The 12,421-nt window shown below is 42.0% G+C and overlaps 1 protein-coding gene across 1 annotated transcript in view; it reads left to right on the forward strand.

Annotated features, from left to right (window-relative positions):
* The window catches only part of LOC310861577 (uncharacterized protein), an 18,693-nt gene extending 6,535 nt beyond the window's left edge, over positions 1-12,158 (forward strand). The window contains exons 2-4 of the mRNA XM_083769076.1: positions 7,467-7,622; positions 9,327-9,470; positions 11,606-12,158. Coding sequence (XP_083625202.1) covers positions 7,467-7,622; positions 9,327-9,470; positions 11,606-11,904 — 599 coding nt within the window. The 3' untranslated portion in view covers positions 11,905-12,158. The remainder of the gene's footprint in view (positions 1-7,466; positions 7,623-9,326; positions 9,471-11,605) is intronic.
* Positions 12,159-12,421: the final 263 nt, after the last annotated feature.

Genomic DNA, 12,421 nt, shown 5'->3' on the forward strand with positions numbered 1-12,421 from the left:
TGCGCTTAAAGCTCTCTGCTGTCTTCGGCTGTCTTGGTCCCTATACAGAGTCCCTATATAAATTACTTTGAAGTACAGTGCGGGGTATAGTGTCTACTCTCCGGTATGATTGCTGTTCTAAATATTTTAGACTCGTTACTGTATGGAGCTCCCTGTCCCTGTCTGAGTCCTTGTCCGAGTCTCTGTCCCTGCATGTCCCCGCCGGAGCCCTATAGTGCAGGACTAAAAACTCAAAGCTCTCTACTGTCTGTCTGGGTAAGAGTGGTGTTTTTAGTCTTAAAGCCCTCCGCCGTCTCTCGGCTTTCTGGTTCCCTATAGAGTCCCTATATAAGCTACTTTGAAATACAGCGTCTATACTGTCCGGTATGACTTCTGGTTTAAATCCTTTGAAGGACACCAATATACATACATACCCAGCCGATACATACCCCCTATTGACCTTATACCAATTTTGAAATGTACTTTAGTTACGTCATCAAGACCAGTGGTCCATTGGTCCCTCATTGGCCGGTGGAGTATACCGTCATACATACAGTACATACCCAGCCGTATATACGTATACCTGAAAATGTATTTTCTGTTTATTATAGAGCTGGAGAGACAGGGAGACCCCTGTTACAACAAAGACTCTATGGCAATGACTACTATCAGAAGTGTAGTGTATACTGTATGTACAGTATAGTGATTGAACTTTTTAACAATTATTTTTAAGATATCACTTACCCTACCTTCAAGTCTCTGCTGAGGGCATATTTATCTGCGTAACGTTAGTGAACGAAAGACGATCAGATCCCGAATGACACAAATAAGCCTTCATCTCATATCACTGACGTGACAGTACAGTTCAGGTTGCATAAGCCCTCTACCTGCTTTTTTTCTTTTTCTAAACGTGCACAATGTGTCCATTCTTCTTTTCTTCCTTTCTGCACAATAATTCTACAAGCACACACGCGCACATGCACGCACACGCGCGCTTGCGCACACACACACACACACGCATGCACGCACATACTTTGACAGGCAGGCTGCACAGTCTGTGTAGGTCCGTGGTTTAAAGGATGATGACAGCGTTATATAAGAGACAACATGGCTGTAGGTAATTATGCAGTGTGTGCATGCTGGGATGTCACAGGGACTGAGTTGTGAGACAACATGATTCCAGCTCGGCTCACATGTGTTACACATGTCACAATGCTTGAGCTAGGCGCTCAGTAGGGCTCATAGTATAACTTATAATAATAATAATAGTTATACTGATATTGTCTGATGAGTCACTCATGATAATGAAAATAGATAAAGTGGTAACCGGAAGGCTCACCCTAAAAACGCCCTAATTGTTTTACACCGACCTCACGCCGACTGCTCGCGGTGGGTGGGGAAGTTCTTGTATTCTTGTATTCGTTTTACTTACTAGAATAAGGTTAGAAATAGGTTCAGGGTTAGGTTTAGGAATAGGGTTAGGTTTTGCCAACATTTTACTGAGGTTAACACAATCTCTGCCAAGGGACACAGACAAATTATTTTTCTCCACAACCCTCGAGAAACGAGAAATCTCGTTTTTAATTACTGTCATTTAATCCAATAATAATAATTGTGCATGTGCACACGCATATTAGTCCTTTCTGCTCAAAATGAGACAAACGAGGATGTTTAGAAGCCACTGTCTTCAGTGGCTTCAGTGTCCGATTACATTTCTACTTCAGAGTAGTGTGAAGAGATGTCTTCATCTGTCTCATCTGCTGGCACTGTAGCGCCATTATTTAGAAGAAGCGCATCTATCCGATTGTTCATGTTTTCATATTACTGTAAATCCGGCCCTGCGTGTGCATAGCCATGTGAACCTATTCTCGTGTGCAAAGTTGGTCTGACCAACATGCTATACCAGTGCACTGCTATACCAGTGCACATGCCACATGGATGTGAGAATCATGCATTCATCGCCTACGACATGTCTATCGCCTAAAGGATGGACATGTCGTATTTTTCTCTCCATTTCATGGTCATGCAGAGAGAGAGAGAGAGAGAGAGAGAAATGTAGAATGCAATCGCATCAAATAGTGTGGTTGGTTGAGCAGAAATTACATGAAATTACTATGGCAGTGGGTCATGTCCAGTCGCAAGGCGCATGCCGGCACATCTCTCTCCTGTTTAGGTAATAAAGGGCGCATGCACCCGTGACTGCATTTCGTTCGTCACTGTGCCTGCCGACCAGGTGCACATGTGAACGCTTCATTGTATGAATAGCGTGACATATTTATTTATACACCGCGAAAATAGCCACTCTACAAGCTCACAACTGGTTGCGGACATGACACTTCTATAGGTCTGCTATTATTTTCGGTGCAGGACTTGCCAGAGCCCAAAAAGATTTTTCAACCGATTTTTATAAATCAAATTAAGTTCTCTATGGTCTGCAGAGATGTATGCACACATGCTGACAGGCAATACAAGACCTATGTATTTGGCACCTCATAAATAATAATAAATGTAAAGATAAAATCAAATATACAATTGAAACCTGCTACTGCAGTGATTCTCTCCTTAAATGCGTTTCTGCGTTTATGTGTGGACACAGATATCTTTTGTAGTGTTGGCAGGACACAAATATAGGTTTTGGAAAATACCCATACTCGCATAGCCTAGGCCTAACAGACCCATATCTATAGGCCTCTCAACAGAGATTTTCATCATTTTAAACTACTAACTAACTTTAACCAAGCATTTTTCAGGCTTTCATGGCTGGAGGTGCTTCTGTTTCATGACTTAAAGCACGTTTAGCAGCTTGAGCTGTGTGACAGACAAACCCTGTTCTAGATGCTTTTGTCTACAGCCACACAGTTTTTCCTTTTGTTTTCAATTTGTGAAAAAGAGGTTTGGGATATTGCAATAAATTGCAATCAGAATAGAATATGTTAAAAAGGAATATTGAGTGATATTTAATGATGCTATGAATATCCTTGACATGTCAATGTGGTTGCACTCCCACTAACGAGCAGAGACTTCAAAGACTGCCTGAGAGTCTGAGTCACTTCGTTCTGGTTCATTTCAAAAGTTCAACACAGTGTGTTGTTCTGTTATGTTAGAGTGATGTTTTCTTGTAGTCCAGTGTGTTTGACTTGTGTGAGCTTGTGATGTATGTGTTTGTTAAGGAAGTCATTGTTAATTGTCCTCCTTGGTTTGTTAGGCTCTGAGTCCTGAGTTCCTACATTTGGTTCCAAGAACAGCACCTATGACACAAGCAGCTCTATGTCTAGTTTGACTCAGGCCAGGCATGATCTGCTTCAATTAACCATTAGCCACCATAGAGATTAGAATCAAATAATATATTATCTGTCCATCTTCAAGTTAACAGCCATATGCTGATGTGTATTATTTTGCCCACATCAGGGCTCAATGCAACTGAACATGTAACCAAAACACATAACTTGATTATCTCACTTACACTAAAGTTCCACTGACGTATACACTGTATGCGTGTCTGCCAAACATGGCTTTAGTAGACTCATAGCAACTCTGTCCCTGATTTTATATTGATGTTGACATTTCTGAATTACATTGTGTGTAGTCAGAGCCCTGACTTGGCCTGTGGGTTTGGGTCATGTGACTGCTATCCTCAGATGAAAGAAATAATGTCCAGTTAAAGCATGAAATTAATTTCAAGCATAACAGATAATGGTGGTTATATATTAGAATCCCATTTAGGCTGGATAATCAGAAAGGGTATTAATTTTTGTGTTTTCTTCCAAAATCATTTCCTCTCCTCTCCTGTATAGCTTTTGTGAAGCTTTTGTGAAATGTGAACAGTAGCCTATATCTGAAAGGATATTATTTTGGTACTAGCAGTATTGTGTAAGCACATGGCAGACATATTGACAATATACATGACAGTTTTTAAAATGGTTTTAAAATGGTTTTAATTGGTGTGCACTGTGCACCTGCAGTGACAGGATGGGCACCAAAATGTGGTGTTTTGATTGGATGATGGGGACACACCCTTATTATAAAGTACAAACTTTTGTGTATGTTCACATGACCTGATGAAGATCAAATAGATCGAAACGTTGTCAGAATTCTGACATAGAAACATAGCTTTTTCAGAAAACTGTCAGGATGTAGAAGACATTTTTAGAATCTGATCTCAGGTCAAAATGGGTTAAACCTGTGATGTGCGCGGGCTCCATCCAATATCTGACACATTGACAATATCATTTTCTGAGAATCCTCGAATGAGAGCTGCAGAATGCCGTGTAGACAAGACCCACTGCCCCTTCTCCCTGACCTTTTGTACCTCCTGTGAACCTCTCCCAAGACTCCCATCATTCGTTATTTTAACCCACTTTGACCTGAGATCAGATTCTAAAAATGTCTTCTACATCCTGACAGTTTTCTGTCAGTCGTTTTTTTCAAAAATAGCAGACCTACAAGCTCGTAGCGCGCCACTTGGTGGTGCGCTATGAGCTTGTAGATATGCTATTTTTCAATAGCTAAAGCATAACATAATGCTAACACCAAAAGGGGTTCCAACTTAATGCCCTGCTTGCAGTTCTCCCCATCTCTTATGTATCCCACAAACCTGCACTGCATGCACACTCACAAAGCACAAGTTAAAATACATAGCTGGTCTCTGTTCCTTAATTGGCCCACCTAAAATCCCTTTCATGTGATCATTGCTTCTTTCCCTTCTGTTATTCTCAGCAGCCAAGGGAGATTTGTCCAGCTAGTCTGCTGCTGTTAAATACCCACGCAATGAGAGTCCAGATATCCTGTGGCTGTGGTTGGGTCACTATAGTTTTACACTGCATCATATGCAGTCAATGAATGATAATAAATAATGAGTTTACACAGCATTTAGTCCCATTCAACTGTGAGTCTGTGACTCATGTTTAATAATTGCACTTTTATCTCATTATGTGGCCAGCTTTGAAGTTGCCTAGGGAAGCGAAGTCTGACATCACTGCAACTAGAGGCCACTATGGCCCTGGATCCCAGGGTTAATTATTCTATTGAAAATACCATCGGGTCATCTAAGATCATGTCAAGATGTGTTCCAAAAATAAACAACTCAGCCCTGCAATTTTACTCATATGGATTAAGCATTAACTGTACGGTGAAAAAGTACTTTCAGCCAAAGTGTATAAGAAAAGAAAATGTTCTCCAAACACAGATGTTAAAACAACAGTCACACACCTGACAGAATTGTGGATCTTTTGGAACATAGTTCTTATATGACGCAATCTAAGATTTCCTTGTGGTATTTTGAATTGAAAAAATACTTTATTTACTCTAAGTAAGTACTGCCTGCAGTGTAAGAATACATTCACCTATTCATTATTGCTATTTTTATAAATTTTTTAACGATAAATCTTTATTGTTTCCTGAAGAGATATACAGGTGGCATACTACAGCAGCTTTAAACACCAGAAAGGCGGTTTGGGTAATAAAAAAACAAAAACAAAATGATAACAAAATTATGTACAAAGAGACCATCTACACTTTGTACATAGCTGGATGGTAGAAAAAGTCATAAGTTGTGAAGAAAATGAGCAGATAGAGATAGGCCTACATACTGTAAATGTTGTCCTCCTGGCTCCTACCTACGCAGACATGCCCAGCAGTGAGGATGGGGAGCTGAGTCTGTACGTGGGTTGGTTGTATCCACATTATCTCTCCTCAACTACTTTTCATGTTTTCAGAAAGAAAGCTAGAGAGGCAGAATCAGAGATTAAGTGCGAGTAGTGTCTCAAAGGAGATATGCCCATTGATCCAGTGCCAGAGCTCAGAGGTTTACATAACGTAAGCTGTACAGCCTTATCATCATCAGAAGAAACTTTGCTGCTTGTAGCATATCCAAGAGTAACTGCTCTTTGGGACTCTCTGTGGTGTATCATTCTGTATGCAGACTGTTGTCCAGTCAAACGCAGCCAGCATTCTGGAACAGCAACACACACTCAACAGACGTCTGAAGCAACAAACATGGAATGCAATGCTGTATACTAGAGCAGACCGCATGGTTGAAAGTTCCCAACGGTTGGAATATGTGCCAAGGAGACTGGCGGGCCTCTTAGCTTCGGAGTGCAAGCCGCCTCAAGGACTTTTGGAGTATTGATTTTGATTGACAGACAGCACTCAAGGCTGTAGACACATTACAGTAGGCTATGTGGCCTTGTTTAATTTCATAGATGTGTGCACGCCCGTCTCTCTTCGAACCGCACTGTAATGAAGCATTTGAGTTTGGTATTTTAATTAATGTGTTATACTTGCATACGTGCATACACATTATACACATACTGTACAAAACAAGAAGTTCACACACACACACACACACACACACACACACACACACACACACACACACAAACACACACACACACACGGTCTCACCCACACACAGGTGCCATGAAAGTGTCAGCTCATTGGTCCCAGTGAAAGTGTATACACACTGACAGTATGATTACAGTAAGATGTATTTGTGCACTTCTATGCCATGTCAGATTTAAATTGTGGGTTCAATGCCCTCTGCTGGTCTCATATTAGAACTGCACTGTTGACAACTGACACCTGTAGTGTTGGTTGCAGGTCACCAGTAGGGTTGCCACCTTTGAGATCTTGAAATAAGGTACACTCTTTACGCCTGCCGCGGCCTTGGCGTGTGCGGCAAGGCCGGCAATAAGTTGAAGCAATACGTTGAAGCAATAAATTGAAGCAATACGTTGAAGCAATACGTTGAAGCAATACGTTGAAGCAATAAGTCGAAGCAATAAGTTGAAGTTTCCCTTCAACTTATTGTTTATGGTATGCTATCCACAACTTTTGAAGTAGAATTTTATTTTCCAAATGAGCATAACATCAGCAGCCCATTATAAAATATATGCCAGCGACCCCCATAAGAGAAGATTTTTACACAGTGATTCTCAACCCATTTAATTTCAAGTACCAGTTTGACATGCATTAGTATACAGATATTACAGAACCCCATTTAATGGCATTTCTATCTCTGGGACCCCCAATTCATCTTGTAAAATCAATGTTAATTTAACTCTGATGGTCCATTTGGTTCCATTTGTACACTCTCAGAGTTACAGACCCATAAGGGTCCATTTGGTTACAAACTATAATTTAGCTGGGGACCCCCTGGAACTCCCTCAAGGACCCCTGGGGGTCCCCGGACCTCACTTTGGGAACCACTGGTTTAGGCTACTTTAGGTAGTGTGTGCCTCCCGCTAGAACAATTGTGCTGACTTTAATACTTCCTGTGTTTTGTTTTGTTCATTATTGTTAAATTCAGTGTTGACGTGTAGGGGCTATTTAGGAAAATAAGGAACAAACTGCGTTCCTTATTGGTTCAATAAGGGACGCATCATTTAATTCTCAAATAAGGGACGATTCTGTATTTTAAGGGACGGGTGGCAACCCTAGTCACCAGACATTGATAGTTTGTCTGCATCATGTGCCTTCTTTTGTTCTAGCAGGGACAAGCAACTGTCAGAGGGCACTGGACAACAATGACTCTACTCAGCATCTCAAGCTGAGAGAGAGACAGCGCTTCTTCGAAGAAGTCTACCAGCGTGACACGGATGTCTATATCTCCTCTGCTCATCTGCAAATTGATAGCACTAGGAAACGTGAGTTTCCTGCCTGTATGCCGAAATGCAACTCTAGATCGTGTTTAGATTTTTTTGAAATGTAGCCTATGTGTGTATGCCATCTATGAAATGAAACATATTAGCATCTGCCAGTGCCATGACTTCAATCAGTGGTGTAGTGCGTGTATGCATGAGTGAAATGTATGTGTGTGCATGTTGTATGTATTAACAGAAATGTTGAAAAGTGTGCATGGTGGAAAAGGTGCAGGGGGCAAATGAAAAGAACAGAATTGGGGAAAGACTGGGGAAGCAGGCATTTATAGGGCGTCGACACCCGGGCCCAGGTGCGAGCTGATCATCATTAGTAGCTCTGCTCCCCAATCATATTGGAAAGTTACTATAGGGTAAACACAACATATACCAAAACCAGACAACCAGAGTAATATATATCATAATATAGGGAACCGTCACACAACATGCAAAAGAAAAGTCAAGTAGAAATAGGTATTTGTACTGACATCCTGTGTTTGATATAGTGGTGTGTAGAGTGGATAGATAGAGTGGATAGAAATTTGAACCCAAGAGACAGGTGTTACTGCCCAACGAGCATCAATTTACATACCACTTAACACATGACCATGCACAAGCAGCACCCATATGCACACTTTCGCTAGAGTCTAGTGAAAGTCATGAATGGTCAGTGACTACTAGACCATACAAGAGCTACAACATGTCAATAAGGGGGCTACACAACACTTGACCTTTCACCCTCAGTGTTTTCACACTTGGACCCTTTCAGAAGTGGACCGGGACCAAGACTCAGCACTTTTTAAATGCACATGCCGTATAATGAACTCTGAAGTGACCACCTCGGGAGGTGGTGTGAGTACAGTTCACTTCAGTACAGAGTACAGTTCACAGCAGATTGTCTGCTGTGCCAACCCACTGTTGTGAACAGAAAGAAGTTGACTGGACAGAGAGATATTTTTTCACCCATATGTGAACTACAAAAAATAACTCTAGAGCTCTTAGAACTCTTAGACCCATCTAAAGGAAACCGTACTCAGACCAGCTCGGGAGTCGGGAGTCTCAGTAGGCTACTATAAGCGTAATCTGTGCATTGTGAACACAAGGCCTTTTGTGTTCACTTCATCTACTGTCAGTTTCAGTGTATTTTAGCCTTCTGAACAAGCCAGGCTATTCTAGAGCAGTGGTTCTCAACCATTTTGGCTGGTGACCTTTGAAATAGGCTTGATCATTCACGAGTCACGAATTATCTAACAATAATTCTATAATGCTATAATTCACCAGTAAGACACCTGAAGGGCGAGGTCGCGTGCACGCATCTGCCTGGGTGACAGCAGACTGCTGGGCGAGCGCTGGCGCTTTGGAATGGGGGGTCAGATCAACATATCCGCCTGGGTGACAGCAGACTGCTGGGCGAGCGCTGGTGCTTTGGCATGGGGGGGTAAGATCCTAATTTTCGGGCCTGTTGAGAACTCTAGTTTTCGCCGACTGCCGGGCGCGGCATCTCCATCCCTGATGATGTCACGTGATGTCACGTGCTCTTTCACCTGGGGTATATCACACTGACAGGAAATTCGCGATTCCATAGTTAAAATAATGTATTATTATAATAATAATATCCGCCTAATAGGCTAAATAAAATAGCAAAAGGATGGACAACGGTGTTACACAGCAGCATCCATTCATGTTTTATTCTCTGATAAAATGTCCACACAGCTCCAATCGGTAGCATCTCATCCATGGAGGTGAACGTGGACATTCTGGAGCAGATGGACCTGATGGACCTCACTGACCAGGAGGCCCTGGACGTCTTCCTCAACTCTGGAGTGGACGACGGAGACGTGGCCTCCCCACTTCCAGGTAGATTTACTAGTGTTCTCTCTGAGAGTCACAGTGCTTCCACTGAGCTTCAATGCTGTTTTTAGCCATACATTTTTATTTAACTTTTCAGGCACTGAATAATTCCACACGTTTCAACTGGTCGGAATGATAAAGTCAGTAGATTCAACATATCATACAATGTCAAAAGAAATAATAATAATATTAAATTAATCTATTGGACTGAATGTTTTTGGAGCCAGAAACCAGTTTATATGAAACTGTATCACAAAAACCAAACAGTAAGCTCTGTTCCTGGAAAAAAGTTTTTTTACTGTAAATGCATTTGAATATTTTCCATTACTGTACTGCTGAGCTGCTCTTCAATAAGTAATTAATAGAAAAGCTGTATGCCTATAAATTAGCATAGATCTTGCTTCTCCCATTATGTCAACCTGATATTGCACTGGTCCACATGATCCCATGTTGATCCCATGTTGACTCTTAGGATTAAGTCAAGTTTTTTCTGTTTGATTAAAAGAAACAAGCAATTTGCTCTCAATCTGGCAGCACCCATATGCACACTTTCGCTAGAGTCTAGTGAAAGTCATGAATGGTCAGTGACTACTAGACCATACAAGAGCTACAACATGTCAATAAGGGGGCTACACAACACTTGACCTTTCACCCTCAGTGTTTTCACACTTGGACCCTTTCAGAAGTGGACCGGGACCAAGACTCAGCACTTTTTAAATGCAAATGCCGTATAATGAACTCTGAAGTGACTGAATCTGAATGTCATCCTCTTGTTTACTCTGTCTACATAGGGAGTGAATGCCATTATTTTATGACTCATCGTTAACAGGGATACGTGCAGGAGATTTATGAGAATCTCCTGGCTCAAAGCTGTGGTTTTGGCCACAGATCAGTGGATGTTCCAAAGCTTTCATTTGCCCTCTGTTAACCCCCAGGCTTAGGTTACTTAGGACTACACCTGACAGCGTTGGCTGTCATCACTGATGCTGTGCAAAAACTTGTTCAGCAAAATGACCCAGAAATGTCGAACCATGCTTCCCGCGACACAACCCACTGTAGTACTTTCAGAATGAATTGACAATTAATTGTTCGAATGCTGACAACAGCCAATGCTGTTTAATAATTAAAATGCTAAAGAAAGGGATGAACCATTTGTGCACACTGCACACAGAGAGTCAACACAGTTCACTCAGGACAAATAGACAATATGTTTGGACCAAAACAAGGTCTCCAGGCAAGATGTTTGTAGTATCAAAGTAAGTTTGATAGTAAAAGGTAGTTATTTTACTTGGCTAATATAATTGCATTGCCATTCTGTATGGTGGGTGATGGCCGACACACCTACCTACAGTACCAGAGTCAACTATATTTAAACTTTGAGCAAGGCGTGACTACTCTACACACTTTGAGCAAGGCGTGACTACTCTACACACCTCATTGTCATTATTAGATAATATAAAGGGCCTATATTCCCTTCAACCCACGTTTGGGTCCTCAGTCCCGACCCACGGTTTGTGCTGACGGGACTCACTCTTTCCCAGGTGTTTCGCCCAGGTGGGCGTGGTTTTAAGGTTATAATGTGACGTTAGGGTTAAGGTTACGGTTATAGGCATAGTGTTTGTGAAGTTAGGTTTAGGGTTAAGGTTAGTGTATGGCGACTAACTTATTAAGCCACCGAGAGGCTAAAAGCGGGGAAATGTACTGCCAGACGCGTTGCATGCCAAGGACTCACTTCTCCAGTGTACTGCGTTTTATTCATTTATTAAAGGTAGTTAAAACAATGGATTTGGCATCATGACAAGCGTTTATAAAGCGGTCAGCAAAGTTGGACTTCCCCGTCATTCACCCCCTCTCCTTCCATTCATGAAATGTCACCGATGAACAGCTGACTTTACTACCTGTCTGATACCACCCAACACCACGTGACCATAGTAACCATAGCAACCCATCGAGCTGTCTAACCTGTCCCCAACAGTTAGATTTAGGCATAGTTTTTTGTGAGGTTAGGATTAGGTTATAATAATAACCATGCCCACCTGGGCGAAACAGGGAGGGAGTCCCCATAAACGACAGCACTGAACTGAAACTAAGTTCTTGGTCTTATCTCTTTCTTATCGGTTTGCTCTTCTCTGTCTTTGCAGATGTGGAAGACGAAGATGAGGAGGAGGAGGAGGAAGATGAGGACGCCGAGGTCGTCTACAGGGAGTGTGCTACCCTGAAAAAGGAGGAGGGTCAGCAGCAGGGAACAACAAAGTCTCGTATGTCCTCCACCTCCTCATCTGCCTCCAGTGACACCAGCAGGGGCGGAGCCAGCACCCCTGTCATACAGTCTGATGACGAGGAAGTACACGTTGACACGCTTCTGACATCAATTCCTCTAGTGGGGGACGAAGAGACGGAGGAAGAGGAAGAGGAGAAATGCAATGCAGCTTCCTCTTAAAGACAGTACTTTAAAAGTGTGGGATATTGTACGAAAAATAAATCAAATCTCTCTCTCTCTCTCTTTCTCTCTACCTCTCTCTCTCTTCATTTACATTCCTTTCCCATCAGTGGAAACCCTAGCATGGACAACTCATAATGTGGTTTGTGTTTTCTCGATGCCTCAGTAAAATGTGATGCGTTTGTTTTACCTAAACATCGACTGATAATGTACGATAGCAGCTGTCTGGACCTGTGGGACTATACCTGAACTGTAGCCTTTTGTTATGTGTTTAACAAACCTTTTTCACTTTAGAGCTCACAATTATAACTGGATAATAAATGAATCAACTCGCTCACATGTGACTACATGCACTGGCTGCTGGAGTGACTGGATTTTCTACTGTGCTTTCTGTTATAGCCTCGGGTTAAGAGCATCTTTTGAACACACTAGTCAGGCGGCCAACATTTGGGTGTAAATGAAACTATAGAACAGCTGGCATTCCTATCGTATGAATTGGGGCTGGCAGCATGTCATA

This window comes from Protomyctophum parallelum, assembly GCF_964188405.1.
Source record: "Protomyctophum parallelum genome assembly, chromosome: 7".
Taxonomy (NCBI): Eukaryota; Metazoa; Chordata; class Actinopteri; order Myctophiformes; family Myctophidae; genus Protomyctophum; species Protomyctophum parallelum.